This window comes from Acanthopagrus latus, chromosome 8, assembly GCF_904848185.1.
Source record: "Acanthopagrus latus isolate v.2019 chromosome 8, fAcaLat1.1, whole genome shotgun sequence".
Taxonomy (NCBI): domain Eukaryota; kingdom Metazoa; phylum Chordata; class Actinopteri; order Spariformes; family Sparidae; genus Acanthopagrus; species Acanthopagrus latus.
The window spans coordinates 26823994-26851966 of record NC_051046.1 but is presented as its reverse complement, the minus strand read 5'-3'; the positions used below and the strand labels follow the sequence as shown (position 1 = coordinate 26851966).

At 40.3% G+C, this 27973-nt stretch overlaps 1 protein-coding gene across 3 annotated transcripts; it reads right to left on the bottom strand.

Moving 5' to 3' along the window:
- Positions 1-17: 17 nt before the first annotated feature.
- Positions 18-27973, bottom strand: edc4 (enhancer of mRNA decapping 4). Of its 3 annotated transcripts, none has more exons than XM_037107688.1 (30): positions 27726-27972; positions 22941-23103; positions 22666-22777; positions 22039-22138; positions 21488-21674; positions 21067-21214; positions 20423-20527; positions 20029-20141; positions 19785-19868; positions 19250-19345; positions 18953-19052; positions 18490-18670; positions 17865-17931; positions 17508-17599; positions 16874-17058; positions 15714-15793; positions 14586-14718; positions 14194-14489; positions 13821-14051; positions 13449-13550; positions 13113-13256; positions 12781-12817; positions 12319-12466; positions 11900-12055; positions 11163-11278; positions 10897-11062; positions 9130-9316; positions 8053-8272; positions 7086-7249; positions 18-2531 (listed from the first exon to the last, which is right to left on the bottom strand). In XM_037107688.1, the coding sequence occupies exons 1-30, from the start codon at positions 27811-27813 to the stop codon at positions 2348-2350; spliced, it is 4185 nt and encodes a 1394-aa protein (XP_036963583.1). In that variant the 5' UTR covers positions 27814-27972; the 3' UTR covers positions 18-2347. The 3 variants fall into 3 exon arrangements, with proteins under 3 accessions (XP_036963583.1, XP_036963584.1, XP_036963582.1); XM_037107689.1 differs by having other exon boundaries at positions 16874-17055; XM_037107687.1 differs by having other exon boundaries at positions 14194-14718; positions 16874-17055; positions 27726-27973.

Below are 27973 nucleotides of genomic sequence, written 5' to 3'. Positions count from 1 at the left end.
AATAAAGACACAATAAATTGAGCAAGTCTTTTTATTCCAAAAATGTTTAGGGTAAAAGAAACTGTAAAAGATACACAACATAACTGTCCAAGCAGAGGAACACAAAGTCGAGAAAAAAATGACATACACTGTAGCCTCGGTCACGTTTCTCACGCACAGCTCCCACCTCAGGGTCAAGTGGGAGTCAACCTGTCCTTCAACTCTGAGGACAATAAACCAGGGTCTGCAACTGAAAGCTGAAGGTGCTCAAAATAGTTCTCCTCTCTCTGGTACATGAGCATTCAAATATCTGTCCAAATCAACTGTCTTGGTAGCCAAATATTTGCAAACAAAACGTACAGATCCTCCTCTGCTGTGCTGCGAGAGCTTTAACTTCAGAACCAGCCACACACGAGCGTTCATGACATAAATGCTTGTTGAAGTTAAATGGAACCGCTATCTGAGAATGCTTGGGATCAAATTAAATTAAATCATGGAGAATGCTATAAGGCACTTGCTAGACAGATCCAACTTCACAGATTCTAAACACAGAGGTCAAATGAACAGAACTTTTATTTTACAATCAGCGGAACAGGGCGGCCACCCTGCGATGAAACAATGATGTGTGTAATTGGGCTGTACACAACTTATCATACACTTTAAAGATGAACAAAGGGTGCATTTACAACCTAAAGGTGGGCTTTTCAGTGTTTACTGTAAGAGCAGGAATGAATGATATTAATTCGAAACCTAAACAACAAGCAGGGTGAATAACTGCAGTCCAACTAAGTGCTGCCTCCTACAGCCTATGAGAAGTACCTGCACATTAAGTTTACAAACATTATTTGGAATAGCCTGATAAAATAACATCATCAGTAACAATTATGTTTCGGAAGTGTTTTATCATGTATTATAACTAGTTTGATGAATCTTAAAGCATGTATACAAGTCTTACAAATACTAAATGTTTATATAAAAAAGGGGGCTGACATACAGAAGAAAACATGGGGAGAGGTCTCATCATTTACAGGACAGAGCTGTACACATGGACGGCTGCCTAACTCGCTGTCGGGCTCCAAACATTTCTGATTTTACAAGGGAATTCTTTTCAGCCTGGAGACCTTCACAAATATCTGTTACATCTGAAAAATGGTATTTCTCATCCTTTAATCTTGTTTGTATTTTTCCAAATGGCTCATTAGAATGATTTGTGGAAACAAGGCCAGATGGAAAAACTATAACGAGATATGCTTTTCATCCTGAATGCTTCAAACATGGGATCAAATTCCATTAACTTTATGTTCAACAACGTGTTGATCCTCTCAAAGCACTGACAAACATTTGGCTTGGCGAGGTTGTCGTCTCCAACCTATTAAGAAGTAACTGAAAGCAAATATGCAACCAACAGAAAATGGCTTCGGGTGTTACATACTTCTGGTTGCCGGGATAAGCTTGGTTGTTTGAGAAAACTAAACTGAGGGCAGCGTAATCCTGCAGCAACTGAATTCCAAGTTGGCTCAAGCGAGGATGCTGGTCTGTATTTAAAAAAAGAAATGTGTCCAAGCCTGCTGTTTTTCTCTTAAGGCCAAAATACAAGGCGACATTTTGAGGCGAAACATGTCTTCTTTAACTTTGTTCCTTCTGCTGTTTAGTATCCCAAAAGCATGGGAAAAAACATATCTGACTGATGGGTCAAAGGAACATGAGTAGAACAAAAGAAATGGCGATGTTTGGTCTGGTAAACCACTGAGCTGAACATTCTTTGAGTCTTATGCACATTTGGATGAAGTGACATGAAAGGGGTGTCAGGTATGATGTGTCTGGGAGACGGGGACGACCAGAACTCTCACTGGCTGTCGTTTCTAAGGGATAAAAGGATGAGAGACAACCGTGATGCCTCTTGTTTGGGGGGGAAAAGCAGCAGTAACAAAAGTCTGGAAGAATCTACAGTGAACTTCTAAGTCATCTGGACCATTATTATCTTCCACTGAAGGTCTGTCCAGGACAAAAACAAAGTGAGCAACAAAAACAGTTTCTATAACCTAACTTGACACTGGTGCAGGACGAGCAGGGGGAGGAATGGGAACGGTGGGAGAAAGAGCTGGATTAAGGGTTGTGTTGAGGGACAGGTGGGCTGGCAGGAACTTTCTTGAACCAAGTCAGAGGTTTCAAACTGAGTCATTTAGGAGCTTTCATCCTCCGCCTCCAACAAACAGCACATCCCATCTGCAAGCTCCAAGAAACCGCTCAAACAGAGCTGAAGCTGTCCTTGCTGCCCTCTCCTCTAAAAACATTCGACAACAAAAATTAACTCATGATCGGTATCTACGAGGAAACGGCTGCTCTGCACCACACTTTAGATGACGGACTAGTGGTTGACGAGACCCTGCAGCATCATCATCAGGCGCCGCGCCCTCTTGTTGAGTGGGCTGTGGGGCTCCTGCTGCAGGAAGGTGAAGAGTTTCGGTCTGACCTGGGCCAGCACGGCGGCCATGTGGTCTCTTGTCAGGGGGTCACCATGGTCCAGGTTCATCACTGCATCCTCCAGGTAGCTAGACAGGGACACAGAGGAAAGAGATGTCAGATAATCATGACAGAAGGTGCCTCAAACTTCCAGCCAGGGACAGGTAATCAAATGTAGGCATGAGGTATAATTATTAAATGCTGGGTGAGGATGTTCTGCCATGAGTGTGGGAGAAATGACAGTATTGGTCTATAATGCATTTTTTCTATTCCGAATCCACATGGAGGACCCATGCTGTGGTGAAATAAACATTGAAAATGCCCTGATGCTGCAAAGGCCACAAGTACAACACATTTTTTGCCTGCAAGGGCAGAAAATATGAGCTTTGTTTTTCCAACCATCTAGCAAAGGGACAGTACAGCAGTTTTCCACTGCCTAGCTTGTAGTTTTCTTCTCTCACATCCACTTGAGGTTACATATGCTAGCAGCCTTAAGCTCACACAGAGTTAACTACATTTTACACAAAATGATTAATGAATGAAAGTAACCGTTGGCCAGCTCACTGTTTCGATGTAAACACGCAGCACATAAAAAAAATACAATCTGAAATGGAACTCTCAGAACATCGCCTGGATACCCATTTCAGACCAAATATGCAGATATTAGCTAACGTTACTGGCTATCAATAACATTTCAGCAGTGCAAGTTAGTTGTTACTAGTAAGTTACTAGCCTACACTAAGTGTATGAAGTTAAAAAATATCTAATTGTTCAATCTACTGTGTGCAGATTTGGGTCACTCATAAATTAATGACCGGGTTTGTTTTGTACTTCTTAGAGTGTGTCACATGATCTGTGATGTCACCCACTGAAACTCTTTGGCCCTCTGCTTTTTCAAGATGTAGATAGATAGATAGATAGATAGATAGATAGATAGATAGATAGATAGATAGATAGATAGATAGATAGATAGATAGATAGATAGATAGATAGATAGATAGATAGAAAACTGCACAAGATTAAAGTGGAAGATTTACAATCGGAACAATTCAGCTATAACAAACTGTTGAAGGATAACATGCATAGACTTTGCCCCCTGCAGCTGCTCCGAGGGTCAAAACATGGAGAGGCTGGCTCTACACATTTCTACCCATCTTTTGCTGTTTGAATGTCAAGCAATGTCCTTGATTATCTCCCTGGCGGCCAGCCCATTGTGTGAATGTGTACCTTCTGTTTTCATTCAAATATCACAGCAGAAATTGAAATGTGCCACAATCACCTGTGCCCTGTCCTCTTACTGAGACAACACTACATTTAGTTCCTCAATTAATTGGTTTAGTCAGACATCTGGTGGTCAGACTCTCCAGCAGCGCTGCCCTCCCACCATCACTGTCTTTGCGGTTTAAATGACCATTCGTCTCCACGTCTGGAGCATTACCTGATCCCAGTCGACATCAGAGCTGTTCCCACAATGCCAGCTGGCCTCTATCCAGAATTCCCCACGAAACACACACACCTACCTATCAAGTCCCCATATCACTGCCGTCACACTCTTTTAAAAAGGAACAGTAAATGTCACAGGACCAACACCACAGATACTGACGGGCTGGTTAATGTCCTGCTGAGATAATCTATTAACTAAATCGTGTCAAGCCCCTTCACACACACATTAAGTTTCTGTTAATGGTCCCTCTGTTCACATTATTCTCACATTGATTTGGACAACAATGTGTTTTTAAACCAGCTAACGATCCTGCTAACAATCCTCTCTGGTCCCAACAATCCTACCACTTCTTTTGTTTCTCTCTGGGAATCTGTCACGTCTTCTTCTGAGATACCATCAATCAGCAGTACAAAAAAGAAGGATCATTTATCTTGTGCAAAGCCACAAAAACATACTGTGCAGAAGTGTTATTCTAACAGTAACTGACTTCTCTTTACTGCATGAGAGTGGAGTTTTCCTACATGGCTCGAAAACAATGAGCCATCAAAGTAGAGAATATTATATAAATATCATTTTAAGTTGTTAAATTCATCTTGTCTGGATTCTATTAGCCATCAAAGTAGAACATATTATATAAATATAATTTTAACTTGTTAAATTCATCTTGACTGGATTCTATCTTCTATCTGAACTCTACCATGACTGTTCTCTGTCCTTATAATGCCTCAGACTGAGCCACACCCTACTGCCCTCATCTCTCTCTCCAGATGGCACAGCAGTACCAGAGGGCTGTACTTGCTGTAGCGGGCAGCTGCAATGTAAATGCAGAAGCAGACAGGTGATCCAGACACAGAGCAGTGTTATAAAGGGACTCTGATAGATAAAGAGGTTTTCTGGGGCAGAAAAGATCGAGGAGAGATGGGCTGCAGTGATTCATAGAAACAGAAAAGGACATAAAATGAGGGAGTCCAGGGCTCTCTGAGGAGACATATTCACACACCTTGAGAACAACAAAGCACAACACTTTACTGTCAAAAGAGTAGAAAAAACACATGGAAGTGCAATTGTGAACAGCAGAATAAAAAGATGCAGGAAAGACAGAATGAAGAGAACAAGAGAGAACAGCTAAAAATTGCAAAGCTATTCACAGGATCATCCGTGCTCCCCGGACAGCCATGTAGTGAGGCTACAGACGGAGCAGGGTGATGGGGTCAGCAGTTTAGCACCGTTTAGCACTCAGGAGATTGGGAATAATGGGCATTCAACAGAGATGAAGAGAGATTGGGAGCAAAACTTTCACCAAAGAAGGGCTTTTATTACTGATTGACTGTAGCACAGAGTGTAAGAGAGAAGGCGTGTAATGTAATTCAAAACATGTTCACAGCATTTGTTTTGAAAGAAAATTAACTTTAAATGAAGACATTTTGGGAAGAAGGCACGTTTGTACAGTTCACAGGTTTTCCATTAAAAGCAATGACATTTTCCAAAACTGCAAATTATGCCTGCTGGATTGCAAGACAGGTCTTACATCAAACTACAGTGGTGTGAGATTATATACTGCAAATATTATGAAAAGTAAACAGGTTAGAACCACAGATATTTGTATCACATCTCAGTGATAAGATCCTGTACTTATTTTTCTTGCCATGTGCAAAAGAATACTGAGAGGTTATCGACAGCTAATGAAAATCATCAATAATTTTGTTATTGCGAGACTGATACAACTTCTCAGAATAAACACACAATGAAAATAAAAAGAGTGGTGCATTTATTAAGAACATGTATTTGTCATTATGTGGAGAGCAGAATGTGCGCAAGCCCATGGAGCTAATATGTTGCGTCAAGTAAGGGGGACAGATTAAAATGTATTTGTAAGAAACAGACAGAATCTGAAGGTAGCTTGAAAACTAAAGGGGCAGCATAACCACTAATTGCTGCTCACTAAACTCTTTGGCTATGACTACCGGCTGCTGTTAGCAGGTATCTCAGGTAGACAAGTGGCCCCATTAGATGACTGGAGTCTGCCAGCACTGTGATCAACATGGGCCAGATTAACTGACCTCAGCCACCTTCCATGAACATGGCTTGGACACCAGACTGGGACTGAACACAAAGTCTCTAAGCTCAACAGCTGCAGTACAATGGTGATTTGCAGTGGCTGTGATCATAACTAAGAAATAAACTAAGAGAAGACACAGCAGATAAGAAATGGATGCATTAAGCAACAGATTACAGAGAGATTCAAGCATCAGCAGCGGATAAAAACATTATGTCGACCTGGAGTATTTTCACATCTTCTCAGTGAATTGAAGATTTAAAACCAAAACCAAGACTGTTTATGAGTTCTATTTTGTTTATGTCAAATTTGAATGAAGCGTGTTTTATGATGAGTTAATGGGGGCACTTAACCACATCTTGGTTTGACAAATAATTTGCAATGTCATCTTAGAACTCAAAAGGTCTACAGTTGTATTTGTTAGTTTAGTAAGGAAAATAGGTGTAAATATTTCTTCTTCTTGGCATTTTGTGAGTTTATTTAAAGTTTACCTTGTAGGCTGAGAAGCGAAGTTGCTAATTGAAAATCTCCCAGCTGAAACTATGAGAGCTATTAAACTATTAGATGGTACAAAGTGGTATTACTCGAGGAGACGGGCCTGAGCTAGCTTGTTAGCATGCTAACTTCAGTAGACATCTCTGCAAAACAGTACAATGATGTCTTGACATTATGTTCGCATGTTGGTTCGCATCCCATGTTTTAAACTAAATTTCTGGTCATATCTTTAAAAAAAAAAAAGTTGCTCCTTTAAACACAATATTGTCATAGATCTTCCATTAATTATTACTGCTTTACAAACATGAGAACACATTTGTTTTGTTTTTTTAAATGTGGTACTATAGCCAGAGAAAGATTTATAGTAGTTGAGTTTCCATTGATTAATTCACCATCACACGGGTAGTTAAGACTTTGCTAATAATCATTTATTATGCTCTGACATCTCAGACATTGTCACTGTCATCAGAGTTTATATCTCAATTAGGAAAACATTGTGTGTCTATTGTGTTCCACATGATCCACAATGCATAACTGCAAACTGAATAATATTCCTCAAGAAGGGAACAGAGATATTATGGATGCCAGTGAAATAGAAAATCAAATACTGTACCAGCATTCATATTGAAATAAGTTTGTTTTCCTTACCTGATTTTGAGCTCAGAGCGGGTTGTAAGGTTGGAGGACAGCTGCTGGATGAGTGACAGCAGCACTGGCTGGCTGAGAGGGCAGGGGTGCTGACCAAACACCTGCTGAGAGTCGATGGTCTCACACACGTACAGGACCAAGTTCAGATCTGTTGCTGACAGGGCCTGGAGGAAAGGAGGAGAGGAATCTTTTCATTCATATAAACAATTTTTTATCAAACTCAGATTTAAATAGCTCTTTCCATACAAGAAATCTAGAAGAAAACATTTCAATCTGCAGTGGACTGCCTAAAGAAAGGAGTGTCCACTGACTCTGAAGCAAGAAAAACCTTTAGCCACAAACTACTTCCAGCTTAGTGGCTGTGAATTACTTGTAATATTAGCCACAGAAATGTCTGAAGATGCAGTGCTGTCATATTAATTGTTTAAATCACAATGTTATTCAGAACGCAAAAAACACAAGACATTCCCATGCCACAACAATCTGGTGGGAAGTAAATCACAGATCTAATGAAGGCATGAGCCTAAGCAAGCTATTCTCATGTTTGTTAAGTGTCAATCCACAAGTCCATGAGTTAAGAACTGAACTCTTTGTACATGAACATGGATGATAACAAACAGCCAGAGAGACGGAATCGAGGGGATCAGAGAAAAAAGCTAAACGAGTTGTTTGAGGCAATTACAGCATGTTCTGGTGCAAAGCCACTCGGGATAAAACGCAAGCACAAGACACAAGTGTGTGCAGCACGGCTAAAGCACTGGTGGTGCCTGTGGGAAGTAGTTGTAGTCAATTTGCTTTCTGGGCCTTGGAGCCCTGGTGGGCCCTTTGAGTGTGAGTGTGTATGATTACAAGTTAGGTTAGGGTGTTTGCATTCATTAGCAGTGAGAAAATAGAGCTCAGCTGCAGAGGCTGCAATATGTACAGAGCTACACCTGAATATATCTGTGTGTGTCTGTGTGTGTGTTACCTGCTGAAAAGCCTGGTTGAGCTGGCCCTGCTGGAGGAGCTGCAGGATGTTTGCCTGCTGTGTCTGGTAGTCGAGGTGTGCTGTGGGGACGGGTGTGCCGGCTGCTGACCTCATCGCCTGCATGATACTGGAGGTGACCACCGCCTGCTGCTCCTTCATTGCAAGGCTCACCTCCCCTTTGACAATTCGCTGCACATGGCTAAGAATAGACTCCTGCAAACTGGGGAGGATATGTACAAAAGAAAAAATATGAGGACAGAAAGAGGGTTTATCCTCCATATTGTACGGTTCTGGACAGATGGCTTTGTCAAGACTCAAAGAGCCTATGTACCACATCTGAGTCTGATATCAGAAGAAATTCTGTCATTCAATCATTTTTTGTTGGTGTAATGTTGTCTCTATGTTGGCACAAAGTTTGATTTGATGGTTGAAACATACAAGTGATTGCTTTGAATGTTGTATTGTGAAAAAAAATGTCTAGCTCTGCACAGTCCAGCATTGTCATTTCCCTTTTCAAGATTTTAAAGTTTTAGTTGGCAAACTACTTTCTCTCCGCTCCGCCCCCGACAAATCTATAAACTCTAGAGGCCATGAAATTAATTGAAGAGGGAACAAGAGACTGGATCGAATTTATGTTCTTACATTAGCCCCAGGATTAAGCTTTGCTTGTTTCTGCTCTCCAATCCATTACGCACCTGCTCAATAGACAGTGGATAAGGCTGGGGCTGCTGGCAGAGTCATCTGCTGATATGCATATCTGATATTCAAAATATCCACTTGAAATGTCAATCAATGTTATCAGATCAATCACTGCAAGTAATATCAGTTAACAGCAGGAGTCAACTTGATGGTTGAAGCCCATAGTACTAAGTGGGGTTCACTGTCAGTGTTTTTTCTGTATAAATAAAATAGACACACTACATTGGCAAGATCATATTTATTGAATTATGTAAATGTATTAAAATGATGGATAAGGAGAGAAGAAAGAAAAAATTGTTAATTGTTTAGAGGTGATTCAGTTCTTTCTAATCATCAGACTGCCAAGTGTAATCAATGAGGGATAGTTCCGATACTTACTTTCCCACCATCATCTGGATCTGATGCTGGACCTCTGCCCGGACGTTAGCTGTGATGTTATTGGCCAGCTGATCAGAGGAGCTTTGGAAGCCGTCGATCATCTGCTGGAGCTGGCCAATCATGGGGTCCCGTGCCTCCTGCTCCCTCTGCTTTCTGTTCTTCATATGGGTCTCAAGCTGTTGGATGTCTACGAAGATGAAAGTTGACAGAAAATTGGTTCTTCCCATCACACGAGCAAATACATCACTTAAAACTACTTGAAGCTAGATTTAAAACCAATAACTGGCCCTTTCTAATCTCAGACAAGATGTAAAAAGTAAACAGGCAGATAGAAGGCTAGTAATAATAACTCAATAAGGTGATCAAGGTTGTTTTTTCTAAAATACACCCTTTTCATGAATGGCAACCAACAGAAATATTAACTTCTATTCATCGTAATAAAGCAGTAATGCAGATATTGTAAATCAATCCAATTATGTTTTCTTAATTATATGCATATCCATAAATATGACACATTAGGAAAACACTGGTACACTTTCATGTATTAGACAAACTTAACATAATGCATCCACACCAGAGGGAAAACCTGGTATTACCATCTGTCCTGAGCGATCACAAGCGTCAAGCTTCAAGCCCATCAGTTCAGACTAGCACCAACATGCATGTTGGCACAAACAATTAAGTCATGTTTAACACATTAAAGTTTCTCCTAACTCTACAGCTAACAAAACTGAGTCTGGGTTCTTCCTCCATGGGAATTAGTAGTCTATATTGGTTCCCCTTTACGTTACGTTAAAATTTGAAATCTGATATTTGATATCCTTTTATAAATTAAGTGTAATTGGTAAAGTCAGTTTAAAGAGTGCATTCAAACAGCTGCTAAAGTTTGGGAGGTAGGTCTGACGTTAGAAGCAGATAAGCTGGTTCAGGGGTGTCATGACAAATTGACACTTTTACAAGGAAAGAAAAAACATTACATACTGTTTTTAATGCAGAATTTATAAGAAGCCACCGGTGACTTTGAATTAGCCGTTGCCGCTTTGCGTTTAGTTTGTTAAATGGCTCATCGTTCAACAACTCTCAAAATTGGGGGTTCATAACTGACAATGCTAAAAGCTTGAAAAGTAACAATGAAAATGTTAATGCAGCATTTGCAAAGTATCAGTCAATGTTTATACACAAAACACTAAACCCTGATTTGGTCACGGATTAATTTTAATTTGGAACAAGCTCAAATGCTCAGATGGTTACTATGGCCCTAAGTTACTGCAGGCTAACTGTGTGTGTCTCCCCTTTGTACATGTGACAGCCTTGGTAAATTTTTAAAGAAAATTTAGCTGCCAGCTTCCAGAGCACAGTCTCAAAATAAATAGTCAGCTCATCAACACATCAGTGGCCTGGCTCAAACTGAAAAGGCATCATTACAAAAGCTGTCCCTGAGCTTTTCGAAAGAGGTGGTTACTTCATTAGACTTTCACATAAACAGACCTTGGTTTAAGAGCTACAGAGGGGGAACAACCATCACGAAGAGCGCACCAGCACAAAGAGTCTATATAAGACACCCGCCATTGTGAGCCATCAGAGGAGGTTCAACAGACAGTCCAAGACTCTCAGGCATCTTTGCTTATAGTGAATGGATAGAAGTTAGGTCCATTTGCACTTACTGCTTTTTGAACTCGTGTTACAATAGCTGCAGCTGTCTCCTCTATATTTTGATATCTATATGCTGACAAAACCACAACATTTGTTGAATAAAGATTAACTTACATTCTTGTGTGCCTTGCTTAAAGCTGTCGTTGATTTGTTGAAACATGGACTGGCAGCCTCTTTCAAAAACTGGCAGCACGGTGCTCTGGAAAGCATCTTTATAGGCTGTTTGGATTGGCCCCTGCATCGCTTCAGCTGCTGCTCGGCCCATTGCGTCCGTTGTGTTCTGCAAACAGGAAGCAGGTGCCATGAGAAATGAAGGAGACAAGAGAGGTGTGATGTGATGAAGATTTAAGACCAGATAGGATACAGGGTCAGTCGCTTACCTTAGATTTGACCACCTTGCTGACATTGTCCTTCAGGGTGACCTCCACAGCGGTCAGCTTTGCAGCAATTGTATTATTCAGCTGACCGGTCACTGGCTCGAGACTCTTGGAGATTGCTGGAGAGGGGAAATAATTAATTAGCAAGACAGATTAGCAACAACTCCCCTATAATTAGGCATGAGATCAAGGCTGGAAGAAAAGGAAAGGAACGTCTCATTCGCAAATTAGAGGGCAGCAGAGGGGAGGCGAGAAAACATCTCTCCAAAGACTTAATTTTAGCATTGCAGTCCAACACACCTCAGCTGCCTTTATAATATCTAATTCATCATATGCCTCGGATGATCTCAGGAGTCAAGATAACGCTGTAATTTATTGATGTATAGCCTAGTGTGCACATGGTCCATTTTTTCCATGCTGCAAAACAAAATTCTGCAGTGTAGACACAAGAAAGAGGTCTTCTGAACCAAGCACACATTTGCAAGTGGATGGTGAAGAGAATGGGGAAAAGAAGCCATGGACAGGAAACACTACATAAGCAAAGTGTTGAGATTTAACACATTGAAAAATCTTCCAAGTCTGCAACTGGCAAACAACGAAATGGTGCAATACCACCATCATCTGGTAGCAAGTGTGGAGGGCACTCCAAAACAGTCCACTTTATATCAGCATAGAAAAGCTCTGTTCTGAGATCTGAACACCTCCTTCACAGTAGCATGTTTTTGTGCGTGCTTCCTTACTTTGCGGGACTGTTTTCTTCATTTCATCTCGTAGAACTTTGTCCATTCTGTTGGTTAACACCGAGCTGAGGGTGTGGCTGAGCTGCTGGCTGAGCTGATCCTGAAGCTGCTGCTGATGATTCTGACTCTCTGCCAGAACTCGCTCTAGTCTGCGCTCTGAGGTCATGAAATGTCAAGGCTCACAAGAATATTAAGGATCATCATAAAGACCTGCATGTGTACTCTTCTAATAACTTTGTAAGGATTTTTCAGAGAAGGCCTTTGGTTCCAAATGTCATTTACTATAAAAAAACATTTCATGGCCTTGATTGACCTACAAGTATTTCAGTTAACTCAAGGATCCATTTTTAAATAGTTGCATGACAGTTGTTCACTTTGCCAAGTGTACTAAAGTGGGCTCAAGTAAGTATGGAGGATACGTTCTTGTTCCTGATGGTTTGTCAGGACATGCTCAACCTGAGCCATGATGGAGCTCTGCATGGCTTCAATCTGACCACGCAGTTCAGTTAACTCCCTCTGCTGGCTACGCAGGAGCATCAACAACTCGTCCTGTACTTCTGCATTCATCTACAAGGTGATAGGGAGAATGGTTATAAAAGAAGACAGATTAGACAAAAGGAAAGTGCTGCCAAAACATGGGAATTGTGATTATAACAGTACTTTTGAGTAAATCAGTAGAGAAATATTTGATAAGGAACAGCAACTTTATAAGCTGATGGCTAAGCAAGTTATTCTTATATTTTCCTGTAAGGCAAAAATGGTTAAAAGGTAGGTAGAATGTGTTTTGATTTAAAAGTACAAAATTACTTTTCTTCCATTCATATTTTCATTGTGGTAGTTAATGAATATAAAAGAAGCTAACCAATATGTGAGCACCTTACCTGACCAGAGTCCAAGTGCCTGGACTGAGAGGACTCACTGAGGAGACAGAATGTGAGAGCAATTTAATAATAATGCTCCAACAAATGACCCAAATGTATTATTTACCAGTTGATGTGAGGAGCAGGGTATATAAAACGGCACTTAACAATCTAACAGTAATTTTAGTAAGTTATTAGTCACTTTTCATAGACACTGTACACATTTTCATCCCCTAACACTACTCATTTCTGCTGTACTGAAAACATCAGTCTCAAGATTCACGTCTTCTCAATTCTACAAAATAGTTTTTATTCCACACCCACTTCATCTTCTCTATCAAACATCGACATACCTGTCATCTTTCTTGGTCTTTCTCTTAAGTTTTGGCGAGCTTCGTGGCGAGGTTTTCCAGTCCTTAACGGGTAATCTATGAGAGGAGCGAGCGCCACAATTCCCTGAGGATGATGCCAGGCTGGCCACTTCATCATCAGGGTCACTGGATCACACACAGAAACACACAAAATAAGATGCTCGATACAAATCTTGGAAAAGGTCTATAAAATTGGAACATTATTGTATATTAAAGACAGTGCTGAATTTGTGTTATGCCATGTTTCTTTTCATAATGACACTAGACATGTCTATGTTTATTTGCATAATGAAAGAGATGGTGGGTTTCTTATGTTACCTCTGGTCTGCACCAGCATCCTGACTGTCGTTCTGTGTGAGGTGATAGGAGCGTCGATGGTAGGGGGAGCTCAAGTGTCTGTCCTTCGACTCCTCTCTTGAACTATAAGACACGGGACACAAACTTCTTTTTATGAATATATTTCATACTGCTTTTACAGTTTCAACGTAGATGTTAAAGATAAACTGAACATGTCATACTGTAAAGGCCATGTCTTCTATGTGCGTTAACTGAATGTGTTTCTTGACAAACACTAATTCGATTACAGGTTTTACTTATTTGTTACATACTTCCTAAGTAGTGGTGAGATTTTTAACTTCCTTTTATTCCATGTACATCTTTTGAGATAGTTATTTTCATAGGGATTCTTACCAGTCACTCAGACCATTGTCCCTGAGACTGTTCCTGGTTTCTCTGGTGATGTCAGGTGCAGCCGGCCAAGGTGTGTGGCTAACGCTGCCATCTGAGGACCCTCCTCCAACCCCAGGGTTCTCCTGTGATAATGCGTTCTCAAGAAGAGATGGCGTGTTGCTGAGTCTGGGCTCGGACTCTACTGCCCCGCCCACTGGCCCATCTGCACCTCCAAGTTCAAGGGGCAACAGGCTGAGACAGAAAACACATTTTTTTTGGTGTTTATCTCCATCAGTGACTTAAAGTGTAAAGGAATTCTTGAACATTTTGCTTGCGAACATTAAGCCAACATTCATTTTTACTTAAAGTTATGTTATCATTGCTTGTAATGTACCTGTTGTTGTTGGCTGTGCGTGGTGAGGTGAGTAGGTGGAGGGCAGATGCAGCAGACGCCATGCTGTCTGTTTGGAGAGCAGACAGAGGTGAGGCCTCCAAGCTGGACACCAGTCCACGCTGAAGCTGCAGGGTTTGGGATGCAATCTCCGGCATGTCCTGGGACATGGCTGTGGAGGCTGAAGAGATGACGTCAGGGGAGCGAGCTCTGGTTGGAGAGGCCAGAGGTGGCAGGAGGGGAGAATCCAGAACCTGAGGTGCATCAAGTGAAAGCGGACCACTGGGGGAGGCTAAAACCTGGAGACGGAGAAGAGCAGTATAATGAAAAAAATGTATTATGTAATTTAGAGTATAAAGAAGTTTGTAGAAGTTGCAGATTGAGTTGGGTCCTACCTGGAGGTTCTCCAGTCCAGGCAGCAGCACCGCAGATGCAGCTCTTGGGCTGCTGGCAGAAGTGGAGAGTGCTAGACTGCTACTGCTGTTGTTCTCTGCTCTGTTGGGACTGTGACTGACATCGTCCATAGCCCTGTACATAGTTAAACAGACTCACTTTACTCAGGGACACATGTTCACATGTGTGACCAGAGGAGTCAGAAATTATGTGCATAATTAAATCTATTAGTGAAATATAGTTTGGATATCAAATAAACAGAGGAAGCCAAAAGCTGATATGCATCAATAATCTGCAGGATAGGGATTGGGGCAATATGGGCATTTTTTCACTAGTTATGCACACTAGTTTCGTGGGTCTCATACAGCACAGCATGTAAAACAGGCAATCAAGGAGATAGATAGATAGATATACTTTATTAATCCCAAGCTGGGAAATTTTGGATAATGAATAATAATAATTTTATATATATATATATATATATATATATATATATATATATATATATATATATATATATATATATATATATATATATATATATATATATATATATATATATATATATATATATATATATATAAAAAAATAGATAATGAATGTGTGTGAAATAGAGAGCATCCACGTCAATTTACGTGACAATGTAAGGAATATGAAAAAAGCAATGGATGATATGGAGGTACCGAGCGTGGGCTGTGTCTCAGACACACTTCAGTTGGCTATACTCAAGGGTCTGCTGTCTCAGCGCAGTGACATAGACTAACCTGCTAATGCAAGGAACGTGGTAGGCCAATGTTGCAATTGCGTATGAAGAATGAGAAAGAGCCATATGAAAGTATATACTTTGTTTCAACAAAATGACAAACCTATTAAGGAAGAGCTTGGATGCAGGTACTTTTTTCTTAATGCAGCTGTATTATCCAGGAAAATATTAGTTAGAGCTAAGTATCGGATCGGGACTTGTATCAGCATTTACTAAATATTAAAATGACTCGGATCTGTATTGGGGTTAAAAGAAATAAAAAATGATCGATCTAACAGAGATTAGTCTGTACCATAGATCCTGTTCACCTCAGATTTTTTTTTTTTTTTGCAATCTTGTCACTTCTACATTGCACAGAAAAGCTCACCTGTTAGTGGAGTCAGAGTTGCTGCTAATCGCTGTCACAATGGTCAGACTGCTGGCACTGCTGCCAGGAGATGCTGGAACCTGGAGAGTGAGAAAAATAAGTGATCTAACCATGGTTGCCACATTTTCATCTTGCCTTATTGTCACTGCCATACATTACTGGTATGGGTTGTTACACCATTTATAATAGCAAGAAAACTATGAACTATACTTAACTATCAGATTTAAAAATTCCAATGAGGGGATGTTACCATGTGCGACCAAAACTTCCACCAGGAAAAATAACCAAATCTAAAATTCAAATAATGACACCTTATTCTAATTGTTTCATGTAAGGTTTTGTCAAAAATCGCACCATTTGCACGAACCAGACACTGTGAAGACATTAAATCATGAACTCCTCAGCGCAATCGAGAAGGCTAGAATGATACGGCTGAGGGTACCAGTCATGTGGTGAAAATTCAGTAAAAATTCAACAGAACTGAAAGCTGGAGGCAGGCAAGATTTCAACAAGGGCAAAGATCTTTGGGCATCTCACCATATGATAATGTTGTTGCTCCAAAATGTGCGAATAAGGCATCATAACAGAATTATACTGAGTATAATGCCTTTTTGAGTTTCCCTCACCACTAGCCATGATTCTGTTGTTTCCATAGAGGTGCAGGACTTACATATTCCAGTGAAAATGAGGCCACAGTAAGAATAAATGTTACAGGAGAAAAAATGCCTTGAAACTTCTTGGGTCTCAGAAGGTTACTGACGAAAAACTTTCAAAAAAAAAAAAAAAAGAGAGCTGTTTGACTCCCCGTCTCTCATTTCACACGTGGATGAAACTGAAAATCTTACTTTATCTTTAGCTGTCTGAGTTCAAACAGCCAAAGGTAAAGCAGGTTTTCAGTTTGTATGGACTGTGTATTCACAGGGTCATGGCTTGTGTCTGCTGAATGCTGATACATGGGAGGTTAAAAAAGGAGGCGCTTTTCATGGTGTGAGATAATGCAAGTTGAGGCACAAAAAATGTCTGAACACTCATTTGCTAAGGAGTTTTGACTATTCTGATGACTATATGTTGGAATGACACTCAGACACCAACCAGACATACCAGACCAACTGTTTATCAAAGCTGGAGGAGCAGATTCCAAAGCTCCTGAAGGTTCTTACCGAAGTGCTTGGTGTCATGAAAGCATCTGGAGTCATCAGTTTGGGCATCACTCCGCTACTGGTACCAGAATTTGACAGGAAGTCAGTGGGAGCAGGAAGCGATGGGATCTTCCTGAGGTCTGTTTGAGAGCCATTTCCTGATTCCTTGTCAGAGCTCTGGTCTGTGAGATGGTCTGAAAACCCTGCTGGATACACAGAATGTGAAGAGGGCTCATATTGTGTGCCAACACTGCAACACCGAACAATTAAAGAAAGCACAATCACTTAGAAAATCAAAACAAATGACAGAGTAGAACTTTATCATAAAATGAACATTAACAGTGGAAATCTATACTCTATAATGTACAAACAAGTTTGGTAAAAAATGATCAATCATGCTGTTCTTCAGCTCAAATAAAGGTGTTGTACTTTTGACATGACAACTACTGTGTATAGTGACAAACCTAAATCCAGTTTAAATACATTTCAACTGAAATAAATCGCAAATACTCTTAACACCATCTTAACAGTCTCCAGATGTCTACAAATGTACACAATGGGAACAAAACCTATGTAAAAATAAAGAGGCATCATTTCCATGGATTGGGATTTGTCTGTCCCCACTTTATGTTTAAGTGTTGGGACTGTGACATACCAAAACCATCCTGAGAATCAGAGTGGGGCAGGAAGACTGCAGAGCTGGAACCCAAGTTGGGCTGAAACCAGATCTGAACATCCTGCAGACTCCTGAAAACACACAGAATTATGAGTAATGTTTGCCAGTTGCATGCTTCTTGCATAAGACTCCACAAACATGTATGCTCATCCCCTGTTACGCTGACCTGCATTGGAAACATCATGATTTACTTAATTGCTATCAATACAATTTGATGTTTGTTATAATGGACCATCTGTATGAGAAATAGGCCCCTAGGATCATTTAAGCTTTATTCTATTTCACTTCAGCTATAATTGTCTTAACACTGACATCAGCCATTGGGAGGAAACTTACTTGGTGTGAACACAGTAGAGTTTTATTTGAATCCCAGACTTGGACTCTGTGGGTCCTTGAGTGCCCTCTGGAAGAAAACACATACATATAAAAGTTGTGCTGCAACTTGTCTTGTAAAATCAATACTGCTACATATTTAATGCACTATTTAATTCAGCAGGGTTCCCAAAAAGATCTCAAATGAACGCTTGAAAAAATTAATTGCCTTGTTTTAAAGATTAAAACATGCATGTGTGTTGGCCCTTGGAATATGATGGGAAAAAAATGCATGGTAACAGAAATGATCAAAGGACAACAGCAGTGAAAAGATTAAGATAAGATGTAATGTTCGTTTATTGACGACCCCCCCACCCCCCCCGGGAGAAATGTGCAGGTAACACAGCCATACAGAGGGAACTAAGTAACAGCACAAGAGTAATTTAAAAGAAATAGAGATAACCAATAAAGAGATACTGTAATAAAATAACATTTTCAATAGAAAATAAAATAAAAAAAAAATATATATATAGTTTTTGTTTCAAAAATGTGTGTCTATGTGTGTGTGTGTGTGTGTGTGTGTGTGTGTGTGTGTGTGTGTGTGTGTGTGTGTGTGTGTGTGTGTGTGTGAGAGAGTGCACATGCTCACCTGTTGTCAGGCTCTCGCTCTCCTCCTCTGCAGGGAGGACTTCAGTGTGTCTTAGCCGGCTGTGGGTGACATCCCGGACCCCAAAGCTGAGCACAGGGTGGGTGAGTAGAAACTCTGATACCGCTGTGAAAGTGGCCTTGCCTTTCTCCAGGTCCTGCCTCAGCTCCATCACATACAGAACCTGGCAAATGATGAAATCAGCCAAATATGAAACCAGGCACAGGATTAAATGGTAATATGGGTAGCAAGAAAAAATGTTTGGTCTAGACACAAGAACACAGAACACTTTAAAAATGTAACATGCAGCACAAGGCCACAGTCTCTGTACATGGGGCTCATGCTACTCCTACTGACCTACTGGAGCACCCATAGGCATCAATATGAAATTGAGACTGCATCATAGCCATAAAAATCCTTGTAGTATGTTTAAACTGCACAACTAATTTGACAACTTAGTGCTGACCTTCCTCTGTACATCTGTGAGGATGAGATACTCGGAAGAGAGGTCCAGACTGGCTTTCAGACTGGGCATAACTGAGGAGTTGAAGAGATCTGGAGAAAATCTGAAAAAAAACAAACAAACAAACAAACAAAACACCACCATTAGCATCTGCAAATGTAAATTAATGGGATAAGCTTTCAGACAGAAATAATCCTCTAAATTAAATTCAGACTTATCTGAAGCACGTATTTGATGTTAGCACATTCAAAGCCTAATCAACAGGACACAGTGCATAAAAATGATGAGTAAAGCACTAACCTGATGGTCTGTAAACACGTCCAGGAAACAGTGCACCACATTTTCAACTCTTGGTTCTGATCCGCTCCAGTTATTAGGAACCGCCAGAAAGGAACCCTATAAAGAGCACAGTAAAAGTGAGCAGATGTTACAAAGGAGAGGAGAAAAGAATGTGAACAAATGAAGATTCAAACAGCAACTGCCTAAGACAGATATATACACATATCATTCACACTGAAAGCCAGGGTTCTCCCCAAACTGTGGAATAATGGCGCTGCGCCGCTATACTGCTACCTCAGCACCACTACACTAATTTTCAAATCAAGGGTGTTTATTTCCTATATCTTTAACGATATGCAACCTGACTGCATCCATAACAGCTGACAACCGGGATCCTTTCTTTTTATACGGGACACAATGATTAAGTGATTCTACTACTACTTAGCAGCTTTATAGCGGGTTTTTGTGGGCTGCCACGGTCTTCTCGTAGTGAACAACAAGTGTCCCACTCTGATACATAACCTGGAAAGCTGTGTGTGCAGCAGTATATACTTACTCTGGGTCCTGCCTCTTGTGGTTGTCACAAAAAAGAAGGCAGGACAGGGGGCGTCCTCCGTGAGGCCGCAATTCATGAAGACATCTTGAAGACAGAGAATAACAAAGATCAGTTAGTGACAGAGAATGTCATGGAACTCAACTTTTAAATTCCTGAAGAATGTACATTCAAATTAAATGATAAAGGCGATATAGCAAATGAGAGATACATGAATATTCATTTAAAAGAAAGTGTTCTTGCTTACCTTGGTTTATCCTGCCCCCCTTCTATGTATATCTGCCAAAACTTGATATATCCATCATGGCTGGCTGTGGCTAACACGGTTCCATCTGGAGACAGGGCTCCTTCACTAACTCGCTGGAAACAACATACACAATCAGCACTACAATGATTATTTGTAACAAACCAAAAGACAAACAGCAAACCATTACATGCTTTATTTGCTGTGGTAACAAACCAAAAGATAAACAGCAAACCATTATATGCTTTATATTCTGTGGTTTTACTTCTTCAGATGAAGATATCTAGAATCATCAGTAATCAACATGGTTCCACTTAGTCAGAAAATCCTCATTGTAATACACTGATCACTTTACTGATTAAGGACAGTGACATGATTGTTTATCCTGACCCCCTACCTGCGTATGTCCCTTGACTGTGATGAGGCCTTCTTTTAGGTCTGTTGCATCGATAGGCCAGCTGCTGTTATTGGCCCTCAAGACCTCCAGGTCCCACACCTCTGCCTAGATGGAGAGGACAAAAAGTCAGGTATGCAAAGTTAACACTTTTCACTTTCCCTTTTCTTACCCTGAACAAATCTGATACCTAAATACAGAGTACAGATTTGACACGAGGGTTCTTTTTGTTTGTAACGGTCAAATTGCATGCGTGTATGACCACATCATGGGATCATTCCCCTATGTCACATGTGTCAAACTGATCCAGTAAAGGGCCGCTGTGGCTGCAGGTTTTCATTCCAACCAAGCAAGAACACATCTGATTTGGATCAGCCAACCAATCAGCCAACCAAGTAAGAACACACCTGATTTGGATCAGGTGTGTTCTTGCTTGGTTGGAATGAAAACCTGCAGCTACAGCGGCCCTTTACTGGATCAGTTTGACACCACTGCCCTATGTACAACTTGACATTCAGCATCTATACATACTACTTTGAACAACTGAATACGTAGATGGGCAAATTTGACTGTATTGTTTGTAAACAAATGTTTCAAGTTACGGAAACAGTGTCTAAGACAAACATTTCTGTGTTAAACTCTGGTACCCTGTCTTCATGAAGGAGGGCTAAGGTCTGGCTAGTGTCGTCCTGGTTGTCCTCATTGTCATCCTGGATGAATGGGCACCATATTAGGCGACGGTGGGAGTTTAGTGGTGTGTCCTCTGGCCGTCGGATATGAACCACCACCTGATCACTGTAGGGAGGATTGGTTAAGGAGGAAAACGGTAGAAAGGCCATTCTCTGACTGATATGTTTCTGTGATTACTTTAGCCAAAGCAGGCTGTGATATCACAACGGTCTGTGTTAAATCACAAAGTAGTTTGGGGTGCTTGGTGTGATTACTTGCACCAGAAGTACAAGCAGAAATAAGAGGAAACAAACAGTGCAAAGATAAGCAGTAACACCCTACAGACACACACGGACCTCCTACACACTCCTTATCAGTTTCTCCCACATGTCAGGATACAGTATCTTGCTTCCAGTGCAGGTGAGCTGCCAGACCATCAGGTTACCCGCTTCATCGACACAACCCAACAGGGAGGAGTCAAGGTGGGCAAAAGCCAGATCTGTGACAGCTCCAGTGAAGCCCTTCAGCAGGGAGCGCTCAGCAAAACCCACGCTCAGGACACGAATCATTGCATGGTTGTTGGCTCCTGAGAGGGGAGGTGTTTTGTTTTTAAAGGATACACCAACAGCAACTACAGACTCATATTTCATCATGTTATATAAAAATAACAAAACAAAAAAACTGTTTAAGCAGAATAATAGAAAAATACTCTATCCACTGTATCTATATTTCTAGACATTGCCAGATGTAGAATGTAATGTTATGGTTACATGGTTACTGCTTGGCAACTACTTTGGTTAACAATTTTCAATATCCAAAATGAAAGCAGAGTATTACAAACACCACATACAAGGTACCAAAAGCCTTAGTGTCTGTGGTAGTAGTTCAAGTGCTAATTAATGTTTATCTCATTTGATGGTAGAAATAAACAGGCATTGCAGGACCCTCACCTCTGATGGCATAGGCCAGGAAGGAGTTGGAAACAGCTATCAGCCTGCCATAATAATACTTGTGCTCCCAGTCGTACTTTGCAACAGGTTGAATCTTCACCTGAATAATAAAACAGATTCAGCATTCAGGATTAGGGGTGTCAAGATTCTCCAAATCTTCGATTCAATTACATTTTCGATTCTCAGGTCACGGTTCGGTTAGGTTTGATTCAATTTGATTATCTTTTTTAAAGCACAGGTTGCTATGCCATTTTTAGACTAGACTTTTATGCGATATAATATCTGACCTTTGTTCGCAATGTACCACACTACATTGTCAAATTTAAAACATTTTTTAACAGCATTATGTAACAATGACTTATGTCTTAAGTCAATTGGAAACTTAATCAATCTTTTATTGCTATGAGGCTGTGGTCTCCAAAAACCAAGACATAAAAATTGTTAACTTCTGTGACAATATACTGCATATTCCTTTAAAAATTAAAACGTTTCCTTTTTAGGGATTCAGGGAGTTGAAATTTCATAAGCACAGTAACTCGTCACTACCAATGCTGTGGGCGTCATGTTTTTGAGATTAATACATTGACAGGACTTTCATTTATTGTTGCTGATGATTTGGCCTCTTACCTTGTTGCTGCCACGAGCCTTGCTGTTGATGCTGGAATCTTGACTCGCAACAATCTCCACATTTATAGAGGTGATGGGGATACAGGTGGAGCCATCGTCACCAGAAAGGCAGCTGTGAGTGCAGCACAGCATTGAAAGTCAAAATCTATTCATTTTCTTAAAATCAGTGCAGTGTCTCCACATTTAGACATAATAAAGTAAACATCTATATATGCTTCATGGGGCAAAATTAGCTGCAAAATTGTGCAAGTGCATGTTTCCCAGAAACCACTCACATTATCTGAGACTCCTGCGCAGTGCTGAGGTCTGTGGAGATGGGTCTGGTAGAGTCTGACATGGTTGTCCGATCAGTGCTTCCCAGAAGACCTGCTGCTCCCAATAACCCGTTCAGCTCTCCATTAAAAGATGGCATTCTCTGGCCATCACTGGATTGCGCATCTGAGAAAAGACAATGAATGCAGAAGTTATGCTGTGATGCACTGTACAAGGATGTTAATTCAGAGCCATTTTGCAGACCAGCAGGGACATCCATAGTTATTTTAGCTGCTTTGATCCAGGTTCCCTGCCCTTCCTAACGAAACTCACATCACAAATGAAACCACCTACTTGCAGCCTTGATTTTCTCCCCACCAAGTTTATTAGTTCATGAGGTGAGGTTTTTGACATTGCTGGACCCAGTATTTTCACACACTCTTTTAAACATGCTGTGGTCCAGCCTCTTTTAAAGAAACCAAACCTCAACCCTTCTGTTGTTAACAATTTTAGGCCAATTTCCAAGCTTCTGTTTTTGTCCAAGGCTTTAGAGAAAGTAGTTTCTATGCAACTTTTAGCTTTCATGTCTCACAACATCATCAAACTGCCAACGACCCTCTTTTAGCAGCAGATAGGGGAGATAGCGCAATTTTAATCCTTTTAGATTTAAGTGCAGCAACACTGTTGATCATGCAATTTTATTAGACCACCTGAAAACCTGGGTCTGCGTCAAGGATACTGCTTTTAGTTGGTTTTATTCTTACCTTTTAGACAGAATCTTCTCGGTCACCACAGGTAATTATTTCTCAACTACAACTCCAATTACCAACGGTGTAGCACAAGGTTCTATTTTAGGTTTGATTTTATTTTCTATGTATGTGTTCCCACTTGGCCAGATTATTAAATACCATAATGCAGATGCAGACGACACACAAATATACATTCCGCTGAGGCCCGGTGACCCTGGAAGCCTAGCTGCTATTTTAGACTGTCTTAAAGATGTCAACAGTTGGATGGCCCAAAATTTCTCACAGCTTAACAGCACCAAAACAGAAATCATATTGTTCACCCCCCCAACAACATTAGTCATTATCAACAAGCCCTGGTCCCCTCTCTGTCAACATAAAAACCACTGCAAGAAACCACGGCGTACTTTTTGATTCTTATCTGTCTTTTATCCCTCATGTCAATAAACTGGTCCAGTCCTGCTTCTATCAACTACACTCTGTCTGTAGAATAAAACACATGCTCACACCCCCAATCCGGAAAAAGTCATTCATGCATTCATCTTTTCCAGACTAGATTACTGCAACTCCCTTCTCTCCGGCATAAATCAAAAAATCACTCGCTCGCCTCCAACTGGTACAGAATTCAGCAGCTAGGCTTCTAACTGGTTTTAATCAGCGTCAACACATCACTCCAATATTAGCTTCCATCCACTGGCTTTCTGTCTGTTTTAGAACTGATTTTAAGATTTTACTGATCACTTTAAAGCATGGTCAGGTCTGGCTCAAAGCTATATTACAAATATTTTACCTCCCTATGAGACAGCTTGCAGCTTTAGATCCTCAGGCGGGGCCCTCCTAACCATTACAATGTCGAGACAAAAAACTTATACTATTTTATTCATTCCATTTCTTTTATTTCACCTAATTTTTAATTTCATCTCTATCATTTCACCTGCTTTACTAATTTGTATCATTACCTCTGTTATTTCAACTATTTCATGCAATCTATTTTATCGTCCTTTGTAATTGTAAATTGTATTCTTGCTTTGATCTGTCAAAGCACTTTGTAAACCATGGTTTTAAAAGTGCTATACAATTAAAGCTCTTCTTCTTCTTCTTCTTCTTCTTCTTATTATTATTATTATTAGTATTATTATCATCATCATCATCATCATTACTGAAAGCCCAAATGTGATGTCCCTTGGCATGTTCTAATGTTCCTTTTCCATTAAATAACTAACTCTTAATTATTGCTTTTCTTAATAAGTCAACTGCCAGTATCCAAGAAAAAAATTGGCTACCTGTGCATTTCAGCCCACACAGTTCTATTAACAGCCATAAGGATTTACACGATCTGAAATCTGTTTGTATTATTGGTCAATGGTTAAAAAAAGAAAAGAAAAAGTATGTTCAGACATACTGAACTGTAAAATTAAGTTGTGTAGCTGAAGCATAGCGTACATTTTCTTCATATGACACAGGCCTATAACTTGACAGCATTGCTGTCTTAGCCCTAATCCACATGTAGACAGTTATTTTTGGAAACAGGGCGAATTATCAAATCAAGCATTTTGGCACCTTATCAGAAAAACACCTACGTCCATACTGACACACCTGAAAAAGCATATCCCAATGCCATTCAGTGATGTGCATGCCCGTGCTGAAGCAGACTGTATACAGGTAATTGACTGCTCAGTCACAGGTAATACTCTAAATTAGGCAGCAAAATGTGACTGCTCTTCAAAGAGTCTTCCTGTATAAGGTTATTTTTAATAACAAGTTGTCAACAGCTTTTTTTGTCCGTCTTATCCGTCACTGTATTGTCAAGGTCTGTTTGTGTCCTTATATCCATCCCCTTAATATACAAATAATCCAAGTTTACATTTGCCATTGGCCCTACATACACTGATAAGGCTCGATCAGGAAGTGAAATAAGGTGCCCATGTCATCGTTTTCAAATCTTGTGAAAAGAAAGATAAACAACATAAAGAACAATAAACACTGAAAACAGAGTTTCTGAATATCTGCACCCTCAAAAGAGTTTTCCAAAAAGCATGTTGTTAGCTACTTTAAACACAGTTTGTGTGTCTACAAGCCAAAACGCATCAAAAAGCTTTGATTTAAGAAATACCTGTGCATGTGGACAGGGCCTTTGTGAGTGTTTGCACTTTATCTTAGAAATGACTTTGTTTTAAAGTGTGCAATGTAAAAAACAAAACAAAAAAAAAAAACTGAATTCCATCCTTTGATCATTTATTAAGCTGTTAATCAAATGCAGCCCTAGTTTGGTTTTGTCATCACTTATACTGTTTATAAATGTCAAACAATAAAACACAACACGCCCTCTCCACTTTATTACATCTTTATTAAAAAGGAGTCAGCTAGTGCTAATGGAAAGCTGTCCTGTAACATAAATACATCTGCTATAAGGAAGAATATGTATCATATTTGCACATGTTCATAGACCACTATATTTAACAAATTACTTCATTTGACAATATCATAAATGTTAGTTTTTTTTTAAAAATAATTTAATACCTATATTGGTTTGGAGAGTAACAATTTCTATTGAAAATTACTATTTTTGTATCTGATGCAATTCTAAAGTTAGAAGAATGATGTCTGTAAAAAGCTCATCAAACCATTGTCCCTTGCAGACTCAAATCAATCCCCCTCTTGTGAAGCACAATGTTTTTACTTTCACATTTATGTACATTGGAGCAGTGAAAAAATCACAGGCACAGCTATTCACATTAATTTACATGCACTTCCTGGGACAGTCACAAAGAGCTGTGATTGGAGGAATTAATTGCACCTGGTCTTTCCTACAAAATTTCCAAATGCCTCCTGTTAAAAAGATCTACATAAACAGCCATTTTAGTAGTTCAACTGTCTGTTGAGGAAGGTCACATGATTTTCCAGCAGAAGATCCTCATCTATAACAAAACAACCTCCTCTAAAATTCATGATACATGTACATTACATTTAGGAGCAGGGCGTGTATTTCATTAATCCCCTGGAATATCAATCATATCCCAGGGGTTCAACTTTGGTTATTATTAGGACACAATGATTCAGTTCTGATTCAGTGATTTAAATCGTATATGTAGCTTTATAAACGTTGCCAACATCTTCAATCAGACTATGACAAAAAGAAACCCAATAATGATCCAACTCCTATATGTATTTGTTTTCCAAACTGTCAACTGTTTCTACTCCTCCTCAGTCTACAACCATACACAAATTTGTTTAGTGTGTGCTAACAAACAGGACCACGATACACACTGGTAACTTATGGACACCTACTTTTTCTTTCCTCCAACTTCCCTCAAGACGGCTGTGTCTTTGTTAACGTCCTCTATCACTTTAGACAAGCGCGAGATTCTAAAAAAGGGACTAAGTGAAGGTACCACAAACAAACAAGGTGTGTGTGTATGTGTGCATGTGTATGTGTGTGTTGTATCAAAACAGCCATTAAAACTGACCTTCTACGCAGTTATGGAGGCTCGAGCTAATGCTTGATAGCAGCAAAATATTTAAAGCTAAACGTGCGATATAAAGATAACGTTACACCTATGTCGCTTTGACGTCAATGCCACAAATGCGCAGGTAATACAGCGATCATTTGGAATAAACAAAACATTCATTGCACTTTATCGTCACTTGGCAGCAGAAGACCCAGATTCCCCACACCAGAAAATAGACTGAGACATAAGCTAACTATAGCTCGAAACGTAGCTAACACTTGGGATGATAAAATACTAGAGTCCTTTCCGACGCAGTTAGCGCTCTAACATTACGACGAGCCACAACGCATTCGTTTCTCCCTGGAAATGAGTGACAAAACATAGCTATTTGTGTAAATTTGTTGATATTCAAGTTGTTTCAATCCAAAAGGGGTGCCGTTTAATAACAGGTAGTGAAACTGCTTTTGGGCTAACTTTACTCCAGCACAGCAGCGCGCTAAACCAACTCGCGTTAGCTAGGTACCACTTTAGCTAGCTAGCTAGCTAGCTAGCATTCGATTAGCTCCTGCGGCCTTAACTAGCGCAGCAGCTTTTCATTCCCGGTTCAACTTACCGGTGCCGTTCCCGGGACGGTCGAGCTTGAGGATGTCCCGGAGATGCTGGGTCGCACCCTCGATATCTATGTTAGAGTTGGACGCCATGTGTGAGGGAAAGGGGGAGGCTGGGTTAATTTGGGGGGAGAAAATGATTTCTTGTTTGATGGGATGCTGTCAATGTTCCCTTCGTTCACCCAGAGCAACCGTCTAAACTTCCGCTGTGTCCGTGCCGTATCCTCCGTGCCGTCTCTCTGTCAGGTCATTG